We start from the raw sequence: 23,130 nt of genomic DNA, 5'->3' as shown, positions 1-23,130 counted from the left end.
AGCTGTGGGCTGTACTTGTTGGTAAATTGAAAAAAAAAAAAAATCTAAAACTTTAAAAGGAGGGAAATACAGTATTCAATTACAGTTTTCAATTAAATTCATTGAATAATCAACGACACAAACCTACACCTTATGCTTTATTCATTTTTTATTACAATTGATCACAGTTGGATAGTAAATATTTCATATAACTCGTCTTTATATGCATACCCCTTAACCTTTATCCCATAAAACCTTAAAAATATATATATATAAAAATTGATTTAAAAAACGGACACTGACAACATGAATGCACAGACAAAGAAGACCCAACCTGGAACAATTAAAAACTGATTCAGTTCCAGACAGTATAAAATAAGTTATCGAATTACTACAACATAAATAGATTGACACAAATCATGTAAATATTTCAAAGTAAATTTAATAATACAATGGAGTGTACTTCAGAATGCCTCAGTAAAAAAAAGCAGATGTTATGAATTAAAAGGCACGGACTATTTTTCAGATCTTCCAGTGAAGCCCAGAAAGTGTTTAAAGTAAAAAAAAAAAAAAGTAAAATCGGAATGTCTGAATGTAGTGTTATGAGATACATAACGGTGAAAACCAGGTGGCTCTGGGAGTATTTACAGTGTTTTCTTGTGTTGTAATCAATAGAAAACTCCCTTCAGTTCAATCCAGGTTTCGCTCACAGTAAAACAGGATTTGGCTTAAGCAAGTCAGTACCTCCGTAGCGCTCAGCATAAACGGCAAAAGACATTCAACTGAATCTATCTTCTCATTTAGCACTCTTTCACCTACTCACACACTCTTTAAAAATAAAAGTACTAGAAGAACCAGGCTTGGTTTCCTTAAAGAACCATGTGTGTAATAATGATGTGTGGAGAATCTTTCTTAACATCAAGCGAAGGTTTGTTTTGACCCAAGGTTCTTTACACTCACACATCTCTATTACAAACTTGATTCTTCATGGGACCAACAGTGGTTCTTATATGGCATCCCTCAAAGAACCATTTGTACTACCTTTATCCTGAAGAGTGAACCCTATAAAAGACTTTGGTTCCCATCATTTTTTTTCCCATTTAAGTATTGCACATTGGTATGAAAGAAGTAAACATTCGACCTCTCTGTGCTTCTCTGGCTCAGCGGAGCGCAGGCAGCCGAGGTTTTAAGGCACAGTTTAGGGTTTCCTTCATTAGCAGTTGCACAGTGAGATTTCAGGCACTTCAGGTGAGAGTGAAAGGCATTCAAATCAATGCACTTCATGGAGCTCCCCTCACTCAGGTTCAGGTGAGAGGAAGATTGGTCGCATGGGTTTTGGTCAGAATTCATAAATATATATATATATATATATATATATATATATATATATATTATATATATATGTATATATACAGATACTTGCACACGCACACTCAGTCGCATGTAAACACACACACTCATAATTGCACTACGATGTTAGGTGTTCTTCACGTCTATGCTACTAGGTCTGGGTTCTCAGGTCAGGTTACTCCACAGTCACAGATTTGGCCAGGTTTCTTGGGCAGTCCACCTGCAAATAAAGAGCATGGGATATATTAGAAAGGCGGTACATCACGAAGTAGTTTTGAAAACCAAGTGTAAAAAGTAACCAATTAAACTAGAATATTATGTTAAGCGAATGGTTACTTCTGTATATAAAGAAAGCGTTCTGTACTATGCACAGCTTGTTGTGTTATTGGTTTAAAAGATTCTGAGCAGCTGAAATTTCTTTATTTTGTTTTCTGAAACAGGAAAAAATAGAACAATGTAATATCAGGGATTTAGCTGTTCCTTGTACTGCTGTACAAAAACATAGATGATTGAGTGCAGATTTAAACACACTGATTCTTGTGGATCCCAGAGTGTAGAAGTCCCGGAGTTTGATCAAGAAACTAAATTAAGTATTACAAATGGCTAATTACTACAAACACACTGCACCTTGCACTTACTTACTTGCTTTTTTGGCCGTTTGGAAATACAAGGTTTTTGCAAGATGGAGACAAACTACTACTTTATACTTTACATAATAAGTTCAAGAAACTCTATTATGAAAACATCTTACAAATGAATGCAAAAAAAGTCACTTTCAATAAAAATGCTGCTTCAATAAAAATGACTCTCTAAAGGGGTACTGCCCACTGCTCTTCACAGTTCTATGAGAGATTCACTCACATCATATCCTCTGAGCACTGCCAGGTGGAAGGACATGAGCTGCAGGGGGATGACGCAGAGGATGCCCTGCAGACAGTCGACTGTGTGGGGCAGCTCGATGGTCTTATACGCCATCTTACTGATCTCGGAGTCGTCCTGGCAGCAGAGGATGATGGGCCGTCCCTAACAGACAAACAGCGAATGACGGTCATTAAAGAACAAACATGCAGAGAACAGATGGTAGAAGTCTGTGATTTGGTTTATGGGCAACGTTTAGATTTTCCACACCCTAATGGCCAGCCAACCTTTCATGAGGTGACTAATGAGTAACATCAGAACAGAGTTTTTACTTTAAAAAGCGCAGGTAGGTCTTTGTGTGTGTTTACCTGTCTGGCTGTGATCTGCTGCAAGGCGTTGTTGCACTTAGTGTAGCAGGCATCTCTCATGATCACCATGATGACAGGCATGTGGTAGTCAATCAAAGCCAGGGGGCCGTGCTTCAGCTCTCCAGCCAGAATGCCCTCTGAGTGCATGTATGTGATCTCTTTAATTTTCTGCAGAAGAGACACTAAAGTTTAAAATCATCCCTTGCAGTTAGACATAACCTTAAAATACAGTTATGTAATTAAAGCAGCAGTGTGGAGAATTGTTATTTCTTGCCCAGGATTCTTCCTGGGTTCCCCCTACAGTTTGGACGAATTATTTGCACTTTGAGCCACCCTTAAAGAACACGCTGTATACATGCATTTCTGGATGAGTATGTGGACATGGTAGAGTAATATTACAGGATTTTAAATGAATATGACTCGTTACAGCATTACACAGTTCTTGTGTGGCTCCATCAACGTTACATATTGCAGTTAGCAGCATGCTGAGCCCAGAGTAGCAATGATATAAACACTATTCTCCCTATTACAAGTCAAGTGAAGCATCACAATGAATCTGAGGCTGTTTTAAGGTTCCTTTCCAGCACAATTCACCTTATCTGAACTTACAAGCCGTTTTGGAGTTGAAGTGGGTGTGTTGAGAAGAAAAAACACTTGTAAATGGGCACTCTAGAAACAGGGGTCTAAGTCTAATAACAATAAGTATTTCTTTTCCAGCAGTGCTAAAGACAATAAACAAACATAATTGCTGGAACCACCCTGGGAATTGTTTTGAAATTTTATGATGAATGGGCCAATACAAATGCTCCAAATTGACTTGAAATAATCTTTTTTACATTGACTTCCATTGAAAGAAGGTTTAAATTTATAAAGTTGGTATTTTGGGAAGTTTTTTGTGTATGAGAGAGACTATCTAATTAAATGCAGCAACTAGAAGAATCCACTCACCAGTGCCCCCTCAAGGCAGGTGGCGTAGTGGTAGCCACGGCCCATGACTAACAGAGACCTCTGCTGGTAAAGCTCATCTGCTATGCTCTTGATCTTCTCATCCAGCGCCAGAACTTCTTTGATCAGCTCTGAATAGAGACAGAAAGGGCGAGTGTTTATCAATGCAGCCCTCTGAGAGACAAGCTGGCACAGTGTCTGTTGTTCTGTACCACCCACAATCACACACACATTCACACACATAGACACACACCTGGCAGTTTGTGGAGGCCGTTGATGATCTCCTGCCTCCGCTTCTGCAGCGAGAGTCTGTCCTCACTCATCATCAGACCAAACATGACCAGTGACACAAACTGACTGGTGTAGGCCTGCGCAGGAGGAGACGAACAAACTCATAAGCGAGACGCCAAGGTGAGAGAGAGAGAGAGAGAGAGAGAGAGGGAGAGAGACAGACAGAAAGATAGAAAAAGAGATTATCATACTGTACCTTAGTGCTGGCCACACCAATTTCAGGCCCAGCGTTGATGTGGACTCCACAGTCTGTCTCCCTGGAGATGGAGCTGCCCACTGTATTAGTGACCCCTACTGTAAGAGCCCCACGGTCCTTACAATATCGCAGAGCCATCAGAGTGTCAGCCGTCTCGCCTAATCACACATACACAAACACACAGACACACACATTAACCTTTATCTCTGCTTTCAGTGTGCCTGAAAAAATCATATTATAATATATTAGAATTTTTTTCCCGTTGCCATTCAGTGTCAATGTTAGTGTTATAATGTTTGTTTACATAAGAAGGAAGAAAGTGACTAGTTCTTCCCCCTATTTTTGAGCTAAAAATGATAATTACACATCATTTTTTAGATTTATGACCCCCTTTGCCACCCACCTGCATTTATATAGCCCTAGAATTACCACTGTTTATGGTTTCCTCACACAGTAATGTTATTTATAAAGCTGAATAAAAGTACAGGGAAAGTTCAAGCTTTAGGACTTCTGCTGCTACTGTCTCTAGCTATCTAGCTATAAGAACCAGAATCCACTGTTTTAGATGCAGACAGTCCAGTTTTGCAGTATGTCATATAGAATGCCATTAGCCTCAGCACATCCACGCAAAACTAAAGAAGTAATCATTGGATGCCAAACATGTCTTAGCTTACTGGCTACACTTTGATGTTTTGTAAAATATCACATTAAGAAGACTCACTTATCTCAATAATTGGCAAGGTGTTCCTAAAAGCACTGACACCCTGTATGCAAAAACACCACTGCAGTGTAGTAAGAGAAAGTGTGACCAGTATAACATTACAACATTGCTGTTCTGCAAAAACCTTCGGAAGTTTCAATAAAAGTCAATGCAAAATGGGAAAATGGGAAATTTTATTCCACATTTATTTGGTGGCATTTCTATTGGACATTTGAAATGTGAAATGTGTACAATGGCAGACTCAAACTATAACAAATAAAAATGAAGATACAAAGTTTTCGCATGACAGTGATGGTAAGTAAGCTCAGTGGCTAAGTTGTGGTGTACCTGATTGGCTGATGAAGAAGCACACGTCATCTCTATAGACGGGTGTGGTGCGGTCCAGGAAGTCGCTGGCCAGCTCAACCATGACAGGCAGTTCAGTCAGCTCTTCCAGAATCTGCCGTGTCTGAACACACAGAGACACACAGGACTTAAGGAACATATATTTTTTAATATATATTATAGACACATCATGCTCTTATACCTCTGGTTCCTATGTTGGTCCTGGAGTAGCCCCGCCCTGCACATTTAAATGTTCATCCTGCTTTAACACACCTGTTTTAATCAGTTGAATTGGTGTGTTAGAGCAAGAAAACACTAACATCTGCAGGGTAGTGGCATTTCAGGACCAGGGCTGAACTAATATCAAACCCAAATGGCAAGCAAAGCAAGCATACAGACAACTTACCGCCACGCCTGCGTGAAAGCTGGTCCCGCAGCCAATTATAATGAGGCGACGGCACCTCTTGATCTCCTTCAGGTGATCCTTTAACCCGCCGAGGATAACTACACAAAAGCAGACGTATGCAGACACGTGTTATCAAGCACCATAAACCCCCAAAAAGTCCCCTCCTGAGAAACCCCCACTGTGCTTTGTGTATCACATTTCAGTTCCTAGTGAAAGTGTATTACTACCACAGTGCATCAAAATGTACAAGCCATTCAAGGGCATGCAGAAAGCAGTGCCCCAGTTTAAACCGGCGCCTGCAGGAGAAAGCGCTCCAGATCAGCAGAGCACATTTTGGCCCTGGAGGCGGCGCAGTGTGAGTGCTGTTTGCTGTTTCACGGCTGGTGGAGATGGAGGTCAGGTCCTACCTGTGTTGGTGTCAAAGCAGATGCGGCCCCTCATGGTGTTGAAGACAGATTCAGGCTGCTCGAAGATCTCCTTCTGCATGAAGGCTTTGAAGTTACCTGAGGGAGAGAACCGTGAGAGCCAGCATCAGCATACAGAAACAGGGACAAACAGAGGGAGCGAGAGAGGGGGAGTGAACGAATGATATAAGATGTTCACTTGAAATCTGGGTTGGTAGACTTGTTATTTTTCTATGGCTGAGAGTTTTTGTTTAGCTGCTGTCCATTTATGCTGTTCACTGTTTTTAATAGTTTACAATATCGTTGTTGTCCTGCTAAATGCTCATATTTCCCAAATTACATTTATAACAATGTGAAAAACAACTACCGGCTTCACATTAAAAGTCAAAAAGCAAAAAATATATATATAATTATTAGACAAGGGGCTCTGAGTGGCTCAGCGGCATAATGCGCTGCCACTATTATCAAATCCTGAGCCATGGCACTTTGCCACCTGCGTCCAGAGCCTGGGAGAGCACAAATGTCCACGCCTTTTCTGGGTGGGTAGACAGCGCTCTCCCCACTCATCACTTAGAAGCGATGTTGCCGTACTGGCGGCAGTTTGAAAAGAGGCGGTGGCTGGATTTGCATGTATCGGAGGAGACCCTCCTAGTGTTGAGAGCACTGCTAGTGCTAGGGGGAGCCACGAATGGGTGGGCTAATTGGCAGTACCAAAAACCTAAGATTGTTATTTTGGTCAAGTTATGAGCACAGAATGATATCATAAGCAATTATAGTCGATTCTAATATTCCTAAATTAATGTAATTCATTGCATGCATGTTTACACTGCTGGTCAATAAGATTCTAATCTTAGATCTAATCTAATCTAATCTAATCTAGTCCTAAATCCAGTTCAGCGTCTGCAGATGACTCTGCTCTGTGCGATTGTGTTGCAGGCAGGTCTGTCACCTTTCATGATCTGCTGGAGCTCCATCTGCAAAGTCTGGATGACTCGGACAGGGTCCTCTCCGGCACCGCGGCTCATCCGGTGCACGGACAGCTTCCCCTCCGCCACCGCTGCTATGTCATCATCCTCCAGGTAGATCACCTTATTGGTGTGCTCAATGATGGCACTGACAGAGAAAGAGAAATAGAGCGAGAAAGAGAAATCTATGTAAGTACATTCGGTAGAAAACAAAATGATCATCAAGTGTGAATTTTCTATGTAAGTGTATTTAAAAAAAGAGGTTATGTTGTTTAATCTGAGCCACACGGGGTCTAGTTACAGCAATACCATTGGTGGGAAGCTAGACGTGAAGAAAATGTCTAAACTGCAACAAAATTTTGTGGCCACAAGGCAGCAGTGCTGAGCTGCCTATTCACAATAGAGGCACTATAGAGGCACTGAAGACTTAACGCTCTACCCATCTAACCAGGAATTTTGTGGCTAAGCAACTTCTTAAAATACTTCATCAAATATGATCTCTATGTAAAAGAAGAGTTTCACAAATCCACGCTGAGATTATTACCTTGCATCAGAAGCAAAGTAGAACTCCACGGCCATCCTGTCGTTAACAGAGTGCAAAGCGTTGCTGCTGTCCACCCTGTTAATGTAGTTTTTATTCTGGATGTCTCTCCTGGATTCACCTGTAGTTTGAAAAAAAGATGTCACACTTTTGAAAGACAACGACATTTAGTTAAAATTACATAATGCACCGCCGTAAATGTGAACGTCAGGCATTAGAAGCTGAATTATAAATGTGGGCGTTGAAACTGAAACTGCTAACCAGCTTTGTTGGTGAAAAGAATGCCTTAGCATATTTTACCTATTCTTTACCTACCACATCACTAAATATATACATAAATAAATATTAAATAAAGAAATGACCCAACATGTAGCATTTTTCCTAGGTTAAAGGTTTTGTAGTACAACGTATGTACTACATTGTCACCACTGGTGACATCCCACATGAATAAAATCAAGTCATGGCCACAACTTATGAAGGTGTGTGAACAAGATAATAATCATCACATCTCATCATCAAATTACCACCACCTAATGACCATATAAAATAGCTTTGTTTTGGTGATTGGTGGTGGGGCAACTGTGTTAATGGTTGTTGGGCCTATCATCAGTAAATTGCAAATCTATCTATCTATATCTATTTATATATCTATCTATATAGATATATATATATATATATATATATATATATATATATATATATATATATATATATATATATATAGAGAGAGAGAGAGAGAGAGAGAGAGAGAGAGGGAAAGAGAGATTTGTAATCTACCATAGACACAGCCTGAATCTGGCAGTTGCCCTTACATTGTGTCAAAATGAACGGGCCGATAGAAACACACAGGTTTTTGTTTTGTTTGGAAATACAACAGGCATAAGGTCATGGACTGTAACTGCACCCACGTAATTACAGACATCACAAACATCACAATCATGAAAACATTACACTTTCACACCCCAATTCTACCAAAGGCCTTGCACCACCACTTGCCTGGCCCCACATGGAATGCTACGTGGCCTTGCTATTGTATTGTATTCAGCATGGACTGGAGCCACGTCACGAATGCGTTCCCCCTCATGCACTGAACTGGTTTGGTGAGCTGAGCAGGTTGTGTGGAACTGTGTGTGTGTTCTGTATAGATGGTGAGTGTAGTACTGAAACTCACTGTTGTTGTACTGTATGGGGATCTCCTCGGTGGAGAGCTTGTACTGGCTTCGCACACCGATCAGCAGGGGACTTCCTCTCCTAGGAGACAGAAAAAGAGGGTTAAACGAGAGCGCACAGTTCTGAAAGTCACTGAAGTAGTACACAAGTACACAAAGGGTTCTTTGGAGCCCTAGAGGAATCACCTTCGGTTCACATAAGAACCTTTTACCATTTGTTGATGAGACCTTTTTCTACATCAAATTAAGGGGTTTTTCTAGATTGACACATCCAAGCCCATTTTAGAACTGTTGGGTGTTCAGTATTCTGTAACACATTTTAGCGTCTCTAAATGCTGTTCAAATCTGCTTCAGTGCTATGTTACAAATTTCATATTCCACCAGCGTAAAACCCACGTACACAGAGCACACCTGTGTCTAACTAGCTAAAGTTTTTCTTGGGTAAATAGCAAAGCACTTTGTAAGTCGCTCTGGATAAGAGCATCTGCTAAATGCCGTAAATGTAAATGTGTGGCTCAAAGGCTTTCCTACGATTTTTTTTTCTAACATCCTTGTTTGACATCCGTTTGGCCAGCATGAGGGAGTATGCTATCAATACATCTTGCCTCAGTCCATGATTCCTTATGCTGACGTGCCAGTCAGTTAGGTCTCGCTGGTACACATTCTTGCATTTGCTCTGTTTGAACAGGTGTGGCACTTGCATTGAAATGAGTCAACTTAGTAATGTCCACTAACCCGTGAAAGGCACTCTGGATTAGGGTACAGACCAGAAAGAACACTGCATTTAATGGACTACTAATTCTGATGCAGCAAAGAGCCAGAAACTGACATTTGAGCTGTGCAGTCAAATTAAAGTCAAATAAGGGAATGTAAAGACAACACGTGTGGCCATGAACATGTAGTTTCGAAAAGTGTACTTCTGGCCTACCTACGCCGATCAGCCATAGCATTAACACCACCTGTCTAATACTGAGCGGATCAGATCTGACCATTCAAAGCATGTACTCTGAAGGCGTCCTTTGGTATCTGGGGGGGACCTCCATGGATTGCATGAATAATCCTTAGGAGCCCGTCGCCAGTTTACCGCTTGTCCTTCCTAGGACTACTTTTGGACCACTGCAGACCAGGAACACACCACCAGGAACAAGACCCGCCTGATGCTTTGGCCTTGTCAATGTTGCTCAGGTTCTTTTGTTCACATCACCTTCAACACCTGAATACTGTTGATGAAGATAATCAATGTTTTTCCCTTCACCTGTCAATGGTGTTATTGCTATGGTGGATCTGTGTATCTGAGTACTGTTTTTAGGTTCATTTGTATCTATTCATCAAACCTAGATGCCTAAATCTAATCTAAAATGAATTTCCAGTGGTTGATTTCCTGTTATCCTTGCAGCCCCTCAAAGTCATTTATCTCGCACAGACATCTGTCGACTTTTATACAGTACTGTAGGCCGAATTAAGAAGATACATGACACCTACATAAATAACTGACATACACCTATATGAAAATGTATGGAGGATTATTGCAACAAGTGTCTGTTGTCATAAAAGTCATTCCACCACAGAAAGGGCCATGAAAACTGACTCAGCCTTTATAATTGTTTATGTCTATAGTGTTTTTATGCCAGTCATAAAAAGCTTATGTAGGTGTAGGTGTTGTTACCCTATTGTAACGTGTTACCACATATACATTTATACAATAAACCTAGTTGTAACAAACATTCATTCCAATCACAGTAAACCCAGCAAACCAATTTTTTATTCAGTCTTTACACATAGCAGGATATAGAGAGTGATGGAGATGTATACTGGTTAAGGCAGAAGTTTCACAAAACGCCTGCATCCTCTGAGACTCTTTTCAGTTCTTCGAAAACGTATTCCAGGCAGAAAGTCATTCGGATTGCAACAAAAATCTTAGACAACATCGTGGACCCTTTTTTTCTTCCTGAGAAAGTCTACAACCAATTATCTGAGCAACATGCTCTGCCTTACACAATTCTCTCTTCTGGAGACCACAAGCAACAACGCACTCATTCAGAGGGAAGCAGGCAGATGGGAGTCATTAACTCTGTACGTGGTCTCACTTGGCTCACGTTCCTATGTATAACCCGATATATACTGTCTGTAAAGAGCTCCAGCGCAGCTCTACTGCTCTACATTAGGCGCGGAGAAGAGTTATACAGACCAAGTTAAACAATGAGGAACATTTCTATTTAATTTACACTCAGTTTAGACGGGTTGGTGTCTGCAATAAGCTATAAAAGGCTCTTTGAGCAATGCCACAGAGGCATTTCTGTGATAGAGATGTGTGAGAGTGTAAAGAACCTTTTAAAGGCTCAAAGAGGCTCACAGCTTCTCTTGATTTATAGGTTCTTTACCCATTTAAAGGTTTATCAAACTCAAACCAAATGTGGTTCTTCTCAGGCAGCAATAGCAACGATAACTGTTCATGACATTTAATATAATTATTGAACATATCCTCTTCTGCTTATGAACACATAAGATATCAGCTGAATATGCAGAATCTGCACTTTTAATGGAATCCCTCTGCTTATGACTATGAGAAAGATTCCTATTGAATTACACTGTGTTTTTGTAACCACCGGCGATAACCGAAGCGCCTAAGGGGTTAACTGATGCAGAGACTGGAGAGAATCTGATCTGTGGCCCATTAAGGCTGGAATAGGCATGAATGACAACAGGCCTACAACTGTCAAGCTGTTTGTTTCACTAGCTAGCAGAAAACCACTAATTTGTACCAGGAACTTGCTCTCCCCTGTGCGAAATATGAGGCTCTAAGTTTCAGTTTGTTGGTGCAGCATGTTCTGGTGATGCCAAAGCGGGATTATGGCTACACGTCAGCATATCAGTACATGCTTATCATGTTCCTGCATTAAAGGACTATGTTTCAGACAAAACCACAGTGTCTGAGTGGCCTGGTTTTAGCGCATGGAAAAGTGGGACAAATGACTAAGAACAAAAGTACAGTTATCAGTTGCTGTAAAGGCCTGAGGAGATACATTAACAGCATTAAAGAATGTGAAAGAAGAGAGAGCGAGAGAAAGGGAAGGGGAAAAAAGGGGAAACTGTAAAGAGTTGCTGCTGACCTGGTGGCAATGGCCTCCCCTGGGAAGTGAATGCTTTTGAAGACCAGAGCAAAAGCCCCTTCCTGTGGGGGAGAGGAAAAGATAATAGTTAGTGCACTAATAAAACAAAAACACATAAACATTTATGAACTTTAAAGCTAGAGGGAAGTGAGCCCTTTTGCCCTTTCGCTATTTTAAATAAAGTTGCTTTTTTGAGTGATTTTCATGAAGAACCATGCTTCCATGTTTGTAATAGCAAATACAAGTGATGACAACATCAAGTGATGGTTCTTTAAACCTTTCAAATGTTCTTCACACTCATACATTTCCATTACAAACATCCTCCTTCTTAGAGCCAAAAATGCCTCTTCTATGGAATCACTTAAAAAACATTTAAAGCACTTCATTTTTAAGAGTGTAGAGATGCGTAATGCATACTTTCTCAATTATTATTGTCTCAATATTACGCTTTGATGTTGCTAGACTGTCAGGACTGAACTGCATGACAAACATTGCAAATGCACTGGAGGAGAACTTTCAGATGAGTTAAGATGGGATACAGAATTCCACACTGAGCATAGTAGAATGGTTTCCAAAGTGGCTCATCCAGTCAGAATAAAGATGGATTTAATTCCGCTGCTCTTTCATGATTCAAAAGAAGACCTACAGCCAGCAACTTGTGAAAAAGCCTCTATAGAAAAGCACTGCGAGTAGAATGTAATGCTTTGGAAGAGCCAGGTCTCCATACCCAGTTCAAAGCCTCAAGCAGTGCACTCCTAAGCATTGGGCTGTGGAACACTAAAACTGTGTTCTCTGGAGTGATGGGATGGGAATCCTCACATCTAGTGTAAAGCCTTCATTCAAGAGTAGAGGCTGTTACTGCGGTGAGTGAGCGGGACATACTCTCTGTTAATGGGCTTGATTACAGAAGAAGTGCTGGATGAGCTGGTGTCTACAAACTTTTGGACATACAGTGTACAATGCAATCTGTGTCACAGACTAAATATGTAGCAAAGTAGTGCTTTGTCTATACAGTGTATCTGTAGTTCTTTCAGGTAACTGTAAAGTCTGACAGCTCTCTCTCTTTCGGGTCCATTTAGTACTCGGCTGTGGCTTGAGGAAAGCAGGGGCCCAGAGAGAGGTGCTAGGAGGAACAGAACTGCACAGTGAGCTCAGAGCAGGGAGATATACCAGCCCTCTGTGCACTGCAGCTACCAGCTCCCACCGTGTGTCTTTACACACAGAGGAAACCACACACCCACAAGCCTGCAGACGCACTAATACTCAAACGTTTACTCAAACTAACAGACAAAAGTGTGCACACATCGGCTGCCCAGCAAAACTTACCTTCCTTAGAAACTCCAGGTAATATTTGATTTTCACTGTTATTGAAATAAGCAATTTTTCGAAGCCTTGAGGTATATTTTGCGATGCTCAGCTTCAAGGTCATCATAGTGTCTTTATCGGATATTTTTTTTAAACACTGTTGTGTCCTCTTTCAACCCCCCCCCCCCCAAAAAAAAGAAAACTGTTATCTAACAGTCTTGACTCTTTATTTTTTATATTAAATTACATCTGCATGGCGACCAGAGGCAGAGCTGCGAGTGACAGCCAGTTGCTAGACTATAAGCTAATCCTACCAGACCCTACTTCAAACTACAAAGCTAGCTAACTGCACGGCTGGACAACAATAGGACACCAACAGAATCCAGCAATAATCTGGAATAGTTACAGGTGTTTATGGTGTTAAAAGCTATGCTGGACAAGGCGAGGCTAGGTTGGGCTATGCAGCTGTAGGCTGTCACACTTCCATAAAACAGCCAATAAAAGCAGACTGTGTCCACCACAAATATGTACAGGATGTATTATTCTAACGCAAGACAACTGGGTTGTAAACAGGCTTGTAAAACTGTATTTTCCCCAAGTATTACTATTAATACCTCAAAGAACAACTTGAACTAGTCTATAAATGCATTCTATGGACCCCATGTAAGTTATTCCATTACATCTGTTGTTTTCCGTTAATAACCAGATTTCTCAGTGAGCATTCAGCAATTTTTTAAGTGTTTGTGTGTCGAACTGCTGCTGTGGAAAATAAAATGTACTGCAGTTGCACTGTACTATTACTCTAAGACCAATGACAGCCAACATGTGAGTGATCCTACTCTCTTTGTTATGTAGCAATAGAAAACACAGAACTGTGTAGAATCCGGCAGATGCGACACGCTGGGCTTTTGAGAAAAACATGTTTTTAGCATTATAAAATAGACAGGTACACAGGGCCATCTTCTGGCAGATTTAAGCAAGCGAATATCTTTTTCTCTAGGGCCTGGTATCAGGTCCATCGGGTGCAATGGGTTAACACGTTTCGTTATTGCAAACTGACAAAGAAAGTATGCTCTCTAATTAAAAACAACTGGAACAGTTAGGCGTTCCCAGTCTTCTCATACATGACGTACGCAACCACACAAAAACAAACCTAATAAGAAGAGCACTTGAACGTGCTGAAGTCTTGGGCTGCTTTCAATCACCTCCGGCTCCCTCTCTGTTACTTTCTGCCCCTCTCTACTGCCTGTACACCAAAGCCTGTCCCCTCAGCGCTGCTCACCACAAGGAAGGCGAAAGACCCATAAAATCTACATACTGCGAGACCTGAGGCACGGCCATTCAAGCATTTATCACTCTTTCATTTCGCTGAACTCTGTCGCTACGCTAAGTCAGGACTGCCAAGTGCAATTTAGATAATGAAATCACTTTATAGGAGAAGCCATAAAGCACAATATGTCTCAGTTACTGAGGGGTGAGGAGGGGAAAGTTAAACAGGCCTGAGCTGATAGCGAGAGCTGGGCTTTATAAACTAATGATAAACCACTGATTCCTGCTAAAGAAAAAGGAGGGCGGAAAGGACGTCACTGGAGACGTTTATGTAGATATGTGGACTTTTGAATCTCGAGGGAGAGTGTCTTGGCCCTGGGTGACGTTCAAAGGTGCTATTGGCAACTGATAACACAAAACACGCCTGTTCCCGAATATTAAGACCCTGGGCTGCTAACGGGAAAGAGTTTAGTGAATTCAGCTTAGTTCTAGATAAGCATTCCTCGTTATGTAACCAATGATGAAATGATGGTCTCTGAGAATCAACTGCAGTACCCTAGTGCAGAAATATTAAAGAGCCCATATGAGTGAAAAACTGGGACTTTTCATGTACTGTATTTTAAATGAAAAACTTTATAGTACATGGAAGCGAAGCTGCAAAATTAGCCTTTATGGAACTCACTCCTATTTAACTGTGGTTAAAAGGAGTGATTTAGTCCAGACTGGTTTTCTAATGATGGAAAATACAAGGCAGCCGATTAGAGCCAAGCTCATTTAGTCTATAATAGTCTGTATTAGCCTGGGATAAAGAGAGGCGAATAATAGGATATGGGGCCTTTAAAATAATAGGTGGGATGTCATGACGTAAGTGTGAAAGAAATTAATAATCACTAAAGTCAATATCACTATCATATAAGCAGTTGCTATGGTCATTTGATAGATACAGAAGGCCATGAACCTGGAAATAACATACTCTTAACCCCTTCACGCAGAAAGGTTTATTACACACTAAGGCATATTATTCAGTAACTACAGGGACTTCTGTGTAAACTGGTGGGACTATTCTTCGGTAATAGAAGTTTGTAATAACACTTTCACCCCGTTGGCGGGCCATAGGCTCTTTAAGGGGTTAATAGAGGGTTATTAGGAAGCTCCCTTTGCCTTTTAAAAAACACACTAAGCAACAACTGAACTTTAGCCCCGAAAGTATGAGCAAGGAGGTCCCAGACGTGTCTGAGTAAGACCACCCCCTCACACACACACACACAGGCACATATGCTCAGACGCAGGTCCTGATGCTCACCAGCTGCTGGATGACGCGCTCCACCAGGGTGGAGAAAGACACATAATTGCTCTCGCGGTTGTCATAAAGATACTTGATCAGCTTGGGGATGACCTCTGTGTCCGTCTCCGACTCAAACTCGTAGCCTTTGGAAACCTGTCAAAAGGGTGGGACACGACAGGGCCATGGTTACACACTCAAACAACTGCAAAACAAAAAGATTGAGGTTTTTTTTTTACTCGAAAGAGAAAAGGAAAAAAGCCCATCATGGTTCTTAAAGGATTACACCACAAGGATTACACGGATCACATAAAAGCACTATTGCTCAGAACTGACAGTAACTAACCTAAACCACAGCAGTGAGCATTTCTTGCTCATACTTAGATTAACACTCCAGTCCCTCGATCTCTTACTATAATCTCATATTTCTACATCCTGACTTGAGTCGGGATTAAGAAAGTGCACTTTGTGAGTGGGTGGAAAGAAGAGCCAAATGGCTCACAGCATTAGTCATGTGTCTCTGAGGGAGTTCAATATCTGCAATCCAACTCTGGCATTTTTTCATTCAGAGCAGAAACAAGGAATCATTGCAATCTCTCTGCTTTCTTCCCACACTTTCTTTTCCTCTCTTAGGCTCACTCTTTTCATTCATAGGAGAGTTTGAAGTACTATTATGGTCTACCCACTCCATCTTCTCTTAATGGACACACCTTCAGAACTCCATATTGAGCAGGGGAATCTACATTATATGTACAAAAGTATTGAAACACATTTGTTGAAATCAAGGGTATTAAAAAAAAAGTTTATTTGAGATCAGGATGTTGGATGATCACCACTCCTCCTCATCCCCAACTCCCCAATGCTGGGGGATTTATACTTCTCTAGCCCATGCCTGGCATTAGGCATGGTGCCGCTTGGTTCATGTTGATCTGCTCCAGAGAGTCCTATTCTTTTGGCAATACTTCACTACAAAGCTGTAGAGCGCTGGAACTGTGTTCTCTGGAATTCTGCTGCTCCATTCAATACTTGGGATGAGTTGGGGGAGCCGGAGATCAGGTGGGGTGGTGATCATCTAACATCCTAACCCTTTCTAACACTCAATCAAATCCTCACAGCAATGCTCCAAAATCTAGGAGAAAGCCTTCCCTGAACAGTAGAGACAGTTACCGCAACAAAAGCAGGGAAAACACTTTTTAATACCTTTGATTTCGAAAGAAACAATGAATGAGTTGCTGTCCCAATACTTTTGTCCATATAGTGCATGCTATGTTTACCCTGCACTTGTTTGTGCCCCATTTTCCCTGTTTTATCACTCACCAGGTACTTCTTCAGTTCTTTGTAGTTGGTGATAATGCCATTGTGGATCACCACAAATTCTGCAAAGACAAAAGTAGAAAGACACTATGAACACTCCTTACAAAGCATCTTCTTAATGCTCGACTTCCCATCCAGAATAAAACAAGCTAAACAGGTTACGCTGGACTTTTAATATGGAATATGCAGTTTCTATATCTTACACACACACAAACACACACACACACACACACACACATATGTACGTCCACAGATGGCAAATACGCAACTTGGCGCTGTACCTGTCTAACAGAGAATCAAATAGCTTGTCATTCTGTATTAACTGGCTCAAAGCACAGGGGCTTGGCTCTCAGCTCTCTGTCTAATTGCCCTTCTCAGCCCAGCATCCCCTAAAACAAGCAGTCTGGATGTCTGAGGATAAAGTCAGGTGCTCAAATTAGTATCAGTGTTTGGTATTTGGAATTTAAAAAAAAAACCTTAGATAGATACTAGCTTTGTAAATTCAGTACTGTGCATTAAAAGGCTCCTTATCTGATCAGTAGGTATTTATTTACTCAAACACAAATAATATTCATATAAAAAATAGGGTGGATTTACGTCACTGTGTTCACTAAACATCTCTAAATCTCCTCTTTTTCAGAATTATATTTAGGTTTACTTTATCATCCAACATCTGGAATAGTAAATCAATGCTTAATTGTGTTAAATTATGTTAAACTGCCATTTGTTTTAATCCAAACTCTACTTGTACATATTTCTGTAGGCTATATATTTTTCTTTTCTGTATTTTATGGCCTATTCTAGAATTGTGGTAGAGGTAACAGATTTTTGTCCTATAAAATCTATTAGTTAATTACTGAAATGACATATCCTAAACAAAATATTTATTCTATGCAATTGATTGTATAACTGTTATCAGCATTAGCACAAAAAATAAGAAAATGAAAACTTATTTAACATTTATTTCATGTAAATTTAAATCGAATGTATGAAACAGGAGGTGGACAGACTGTGTCGGACAGTCAATAATGCATCGGATGGGAGTCATTTAATGAATATTTTGTGTATAAATTGGGCCTACAATATACATTAATTTTACATTAATAGTGAAAATGTTATATCATTAGTATTATTATTCAAATCTGATTCTTGGAAAAATAACAAAGATTCATCTGGGAAATGTGAAATGTAAAAAAAGTCAAAGCTCTTCACTATTAATTGCAGTGTGTATAAATATATGACCAATAACCTTTTTTATTTTACATTTGATTTTATTTTATTTTATCTGAATTGATCAGGTGAGCTGGTGATGGAATTGAGAAACCTGGTACAAGCTTTGCCCTTCAAACCAGCTCACAAGAAATGTTTTTCACTGTATTTATATTTATGCACATCTGTTTGAATGAGAAATAGTGTTTTTACCAGCAAACACAGTCCTATTACAGACCTATTAAGATAAAGGATTTTAAATAATGTTCCTATGTGCCTAAAACATAGTACTGTAAATAAATGCTTCATTTGGATGCATTTATGCATGGTTGAGTAAAATAACAGCATAGCCCTTCTTCTGCTCTTTCCATATTTTACAGTGCACAATTTTTACAAAGTGAAATATGGGACTTATTGGGCTTTACGATGGAAAGGAGAAACGCAGCTTCAACTGATTTGCATGTTCATGAACATCTGCCTTTCATCGTAGTCTTATATTCCACTACACTTGTAAACATGAGACCAGTAGCTGTCTGTTCTCTATGTCTGTCTCAATGTCAGCTCGTGACTTATGAGCACAGTCTTCCTGTTTGCAAGAGCAGTGGCACACATTCTGTGCTGGTTCTAACTGGGTTGTCTCTTGTTTCTGGGGATTACAGTGGGGAAACAGGATCCTAAAACAGTAGCCCTAAATGGATTCTCTGTCTAAGATCTGCTTTATGGACTCAGGAAGCAAGAAGAACTCCCTGTTTCTTTTCAGGGATCAGCTGTGTGGTGCTCTGTAATCTGCAGCAACCTAAGCTCAGCCCATTCATTTCATCTGCTCTCGTCTGCTGAGGACGAGGATGGCGCTTTGAATGTACAGTATGTGTTTAAGCCATATCGTCCAGCCCTACAGTGGGGTCCAGAATATTGATACAAAGGAATTTTTGAGTGATGCCATAGAAAAACCACTCGTGGTTCCATAAAGAGCCATGTCTGTAAAAGAATAAATTTGAGCGTGAAGCATCTCTATTATAAATATGTTTTTACAGAAGAGAAAAAATTCCTTCAGTATATTAATCCAATGTAAATACATTATATGGACAAAAGTATTGGGACACCTGCTCAGTCACTGTTTCTTCCGACATAAAGGGTATTCAAAAAAGAATTGTTAGAGTAACTGTCTCCACTGTCCAGAGATATAGGCTTTCTACTAGATTTTGGAGCATTACTGTAAGAATTTGAATGCATTGAGCAACAAGAGCATTAGTGAGATCAGGGGCAATTTCCCTATTTGAGGTTGAATACATGCTGACACACATAGCTTGGCATTTGCTCACTACTTACTTAAATAAATATACATATAGTGTGTATTAGTTACATAACTGTTTGTAAATGTATGTATTATTGTATCATTATTATTTCTCCCTTTAATCAGTATTAATATTAATATTAATAACTCTCTTATTTGCTTTTGCAACAGGTGTTAATTCAGTTTTAATTCAGAACCCTTTGATGCACCTTTATTTTTAAGACTGCATTATCACATACCAAGAACTGCATCAATCTGAAATATTAGTGAATTTAGAAATAGCATTTTAGCATGTTAAATCAACTGGAAATGATATTGGTTAAAATACGATTAATTGTTTGACCCTGATCAAATCTCAAATCTTTCCCTTTTTCCTCATAACTTCGGTACTTACACCAGTTAACCCACCCGTTTGTAGCTCCCTAGAAATGCTCCTGACACTAGGAGGATATAAACAAGTCTCCTCGGATACATGCGGAGGACAGGGATTCGAACTCACAAACCGCAGGCTTTTTACATTACATTTACATTGACTTCTATAAAGATAGTGTATATAAATAGTACTATAAAGTTTTTCCTTTCTACCATAAAGCTGCCATTTAATTCGTGAGCAACCACTTTTTTTTCAGCGCATTGGTGTGAGGTTGTACGCATGAGTGTTACCGTTGTTCTTGTCAGAGCGCTGAGGGTGGCTGTTGACAGGACTGGGCTCTCCATGTGTGGCCCAGCGAGTGTGTGCAATCCCAAAATGTGTGTCCAGTTCCTCGTCCAAATCCAGTGAGTCATTCTCTGGTAATGTGAAAGAAAAGGAAAAGGAAATTAGCGCTCCCTACAAATATGGGACAGGGGTCGTTGATGAGCGGACGAGGTTTAGACGAAGACATGAGAGGAGAGATGAAAAGAAAAAGGTGAAGATTTATGGCATAATAATTTCACCCACTGTAAAGCTCCTCATCAAGTGCTTTCACTTTGCCCTTCTTCTTAAAGAGACAGATGCTGTCTTTGTCTGCTTTCCCACAGCCATCCACTGCAACACCTGGAACCAGAAACCACACACACACACACACACACACCAAAGTCAAAACATAAAAAACGACATGAAAGGTCGTCCTGTTCCTAAGATAACTAAATGGAGGACATGCCATAATTAAGAGAGCCTGAGTGAAGCTCAAATGTCCCCTAAAATCTTCCTCAGTCAAATGTCTGAACTGAAAAGGCTATGCTCATTTTTCTAAATTAATGAATTAATTATTAATCAAATGTAATAATCAGGTCACAAGCGTTTGTAGCATTTTTATTCCCACAAAGATGATATACACTTTTATAAATCAAGCCCCTTATAAATGCATCTCCTTTCTCAGTGGGCTCTCAGCCCAGCAGCAACAGGAACACCAGCCTCCCTACACTGCCAAAATACATGAAACAGGCCTCTGTTCAGCTCTGAGTCGGATCTGTTACTCGCAGAACACACTGACGTGACTTTCGCAGGGGCTGGGAGGAGTCAGCTCACCTGCAGAGTCATAACCCCTGTACTCCAGCCTCTGCAGTCCCTTCACCAGCGTCGTAAAGATGTCCTTTCTTGTTTGTGGCACTCTGTAGTTCAGGTAGGCGAAAATCCCTGGAGGGGGCACACAGAGAGGGGGGGAGGGAAGGTTGCATAAAATGTCAAAGGATATGGACGCAGACGTCATGCTCCATAAAGAACCTTAGAGAACAGATACAGTGCAACGTTAGAATGTGAGAGAGAGGATGAAGAGTGGATGAGTCTGAAACTTTGTCTTAGTTAACCTGCTAAACTCTTCCTTGGGTTTTAAAGAGCAGGCAGGCGCCTACCGAAACAGCCGTATCTGGCTTAGGGTAGCATTTAAACCCCTTAAACTTTAAGAACCTGCCAGAGGGCCAGACATCCCTCCTCCGGTACAGTCAGCCCTACATGTCCTAATAGTTTTATGGTTGTTACTGTGTTATTCATATCAGCTACTGATTAATGCGTCTTATGGTCAATAATAAAAAAAAATTGAGGAGTTTAATAAGTCATGGAGTTTATGGAGTTGTGCACAAGCGTGATAGGAACCTACTGGGTAGGAATAAGAGACGAAGATGACTTATGTAATGAAATGTACCTGGATAAACCAGGTCATCAACATACAGGAGACGAGTCCTGTATAAAGGGATTATAATGTGGTCAACTGAGCACAGATTCAACCCGGGGTCAGATCAGCTGGGGGTTGCATTTACCCCCACCTTCAACACCTAGGATCTCAAAGTGGGGTCCAATCCATAGTACCTGCTGAATAGCCAAGTCATGGAGTGTAAAGGGTTAAAACAGAAAACCCTATGCGTTGGGTATGAAGCAGGATTAGGACGAAAGCTAGAGAGAGAGAGAAGTGACGGGTTCAATATTGAAGTCAAACAGAAGAAAGGATGCCGGTGACACAGTTAGAAGTGAGCCACGTAGCAGCTCTGGTCTCGTCTGTCCGGTTAGAAAGTGAAGGGCAGTCTGGTAGGCTTTCCCTGCTGCCCTGAAACCGGATCTGTCATTGGCGTTACGCTGAGACGAGGCGGATTCAGGAAAACGCTCGGCGCACTATTCAGCGCCAGCCAGTGTTTCGTCCTGTGTACCTGAGAGCAAAGCCTTTCACAGCTGATGTGTGCCCGCTAAGCGCGTTTCCCACGAGGCAGGTAGCTATCTCTAGCTATCTGGCCAACGCTGCCTCTATGAGGGCTCGGGAGAAGGTTATAGCAGGGGGTTAGGCAGCTAGCTAGCTATAATAAATGCGGGTGCTCGTTGAAAGACACGCCCACAACACAATATAAACGAAATAGTGAAGGGGGTGCGAGTAACACACATCACGTCCTTCAGTCCGTAAGTTTTCGGATATTAGCTAGAGATTAAAAGCACATCAGGTAGCTCTGCGGCTGCACCGTATCACTGGCAGGTTTGGCGGAGGATAGCTAGTAGCGCTAGCTACCGGTTTTCGCACTGGACGTCTCATTTCGTGAAGTCGCGTCTGTCGTCTAGAAAGCACAGTTTCTCACTCGTAAATATGACTTTTTCAGGCTTTTTTCTCGTTTCCGTCATCATTTGAAGGCAGCTAGCTAGATAGTGTTACAGCGGTACAGAGGTAAGCTCAGTCAGAGGCAGAGCCAGCGCCAGCGAGTCAGCTGTGGAGAACACGCCGGCAGTCGGACTCACCACACATCGTAGCGACGTCTTCTATCAAGTACAGGTAGCTCCGGGTTTCTTGAAGGGGGAGGAAAACGCTGCCGTGTGCGATCTGACGTCCAGTGGCTTGAGGAGTGAATACACACTGCCGCCTTGTCTGCAACTTATAAGAGCGACCGCTCCACCTCTGGTTTCCAAGGGAACGCTGGACCCGCCCACCGGGGTTATTAACGCAGGGGAGGCTGAGACTGGGAACGCGAATGCGCGTGAGGGACAGGAGATACAGCTGCAGGTTAGGTACGGTGTGAGGACGATAGACACAGCAGTCACTGGTATCAGAGCTCTTACAGGTGAACCTAACTGGTTTAGAGTTTACTGAGTGAAATATTCAGTTCTAAAAAGTCAAATGTACAGATTAGCCATATCATTAACACCACTGATTGGTCAAGGGTGGGATATATTGGGGGGGGGTGGTGGTGATGTGCAAGCATAAGACAAGGGCCGAACTATGACTGGGTCAGAGCATCCACAAAATCATCAGACAGATATAGATGACAGGGTTGTGGGTTCGATTCCCCGGCTCGACAAGCTGCCTCTCTGCCTCTCCACGGGTGCCGCAGCAATGGCTGGGCATGTGTGCTCACTGTCCACTGTGTGTGTTTGA

The 23,130-nt window shown here is 41.2% G+C and overlaps 1 protein-coding gene across 1 annotated transcript; it reads right to left on the bottom strand.

Annotated features, from left to right (window-relative positions):
* Positions 1-136: 136 nt before the first annotated feature.
* On the bottom strand, positions 137-22,640 carry gfpt2 (glutamine-fructose-6-phosphate transaminase 2). The gene is made up of 19 exons (XM_072662349.1): positions 22,497-22,640; positions 20,811-20,918; positions 20,241-20,336; positions 19,964-20,089; positions 16,801-16,859; positions 15,505-15,639; positions 11,628-11,689; positions 8,520-8,599; positions 7,352-7,469; positions 6,792-6,955; positions 5,846-5,941; positions 5,439-5,536; positions 5,036-5,156; positions 3,988-4,145; positions 3,754-3,868; positions 3,504-3,631; positions 2,556-2,723; positions 2,191-2,352; positions 137-1,549 (listed from the first exon to the last, which is right to left on the bottom strand). The coding sequence occupies exons 1-19, from the start codon at positions 22,501-22,503 to the stop codon at positions 1,505-1,507; spliced, it is 2,046 nt and encodes a 681-aa protein (XP_072518450.1). The 5' UTR covers positions 22,504-22,640; the 3' UTR covers positions 137-1,504.
* Between the last annotated feature and the right edge of the window lie 490 nt (positions 22,641-23,130).

Source organism: Salminus brasiliensis, chromosome 18, assembly GCF_030463535.1.
Source record: "Salminus brasiliensis chromosome 18, fSalBra1.hap2, whole genome shotgun sequence".
NCBI classification, from domain to species: Eukaryota; Metazoa; Chordata; class Actinopteri; order Characiformes; family Bryconidae; genus Salminus; species Salminus brasiliensis.
The sequence above is the reverse complement of the archived record's forward strand: the minus strand, read 5'-3'. Positions and strand labels throughout refer to the sequence as shown.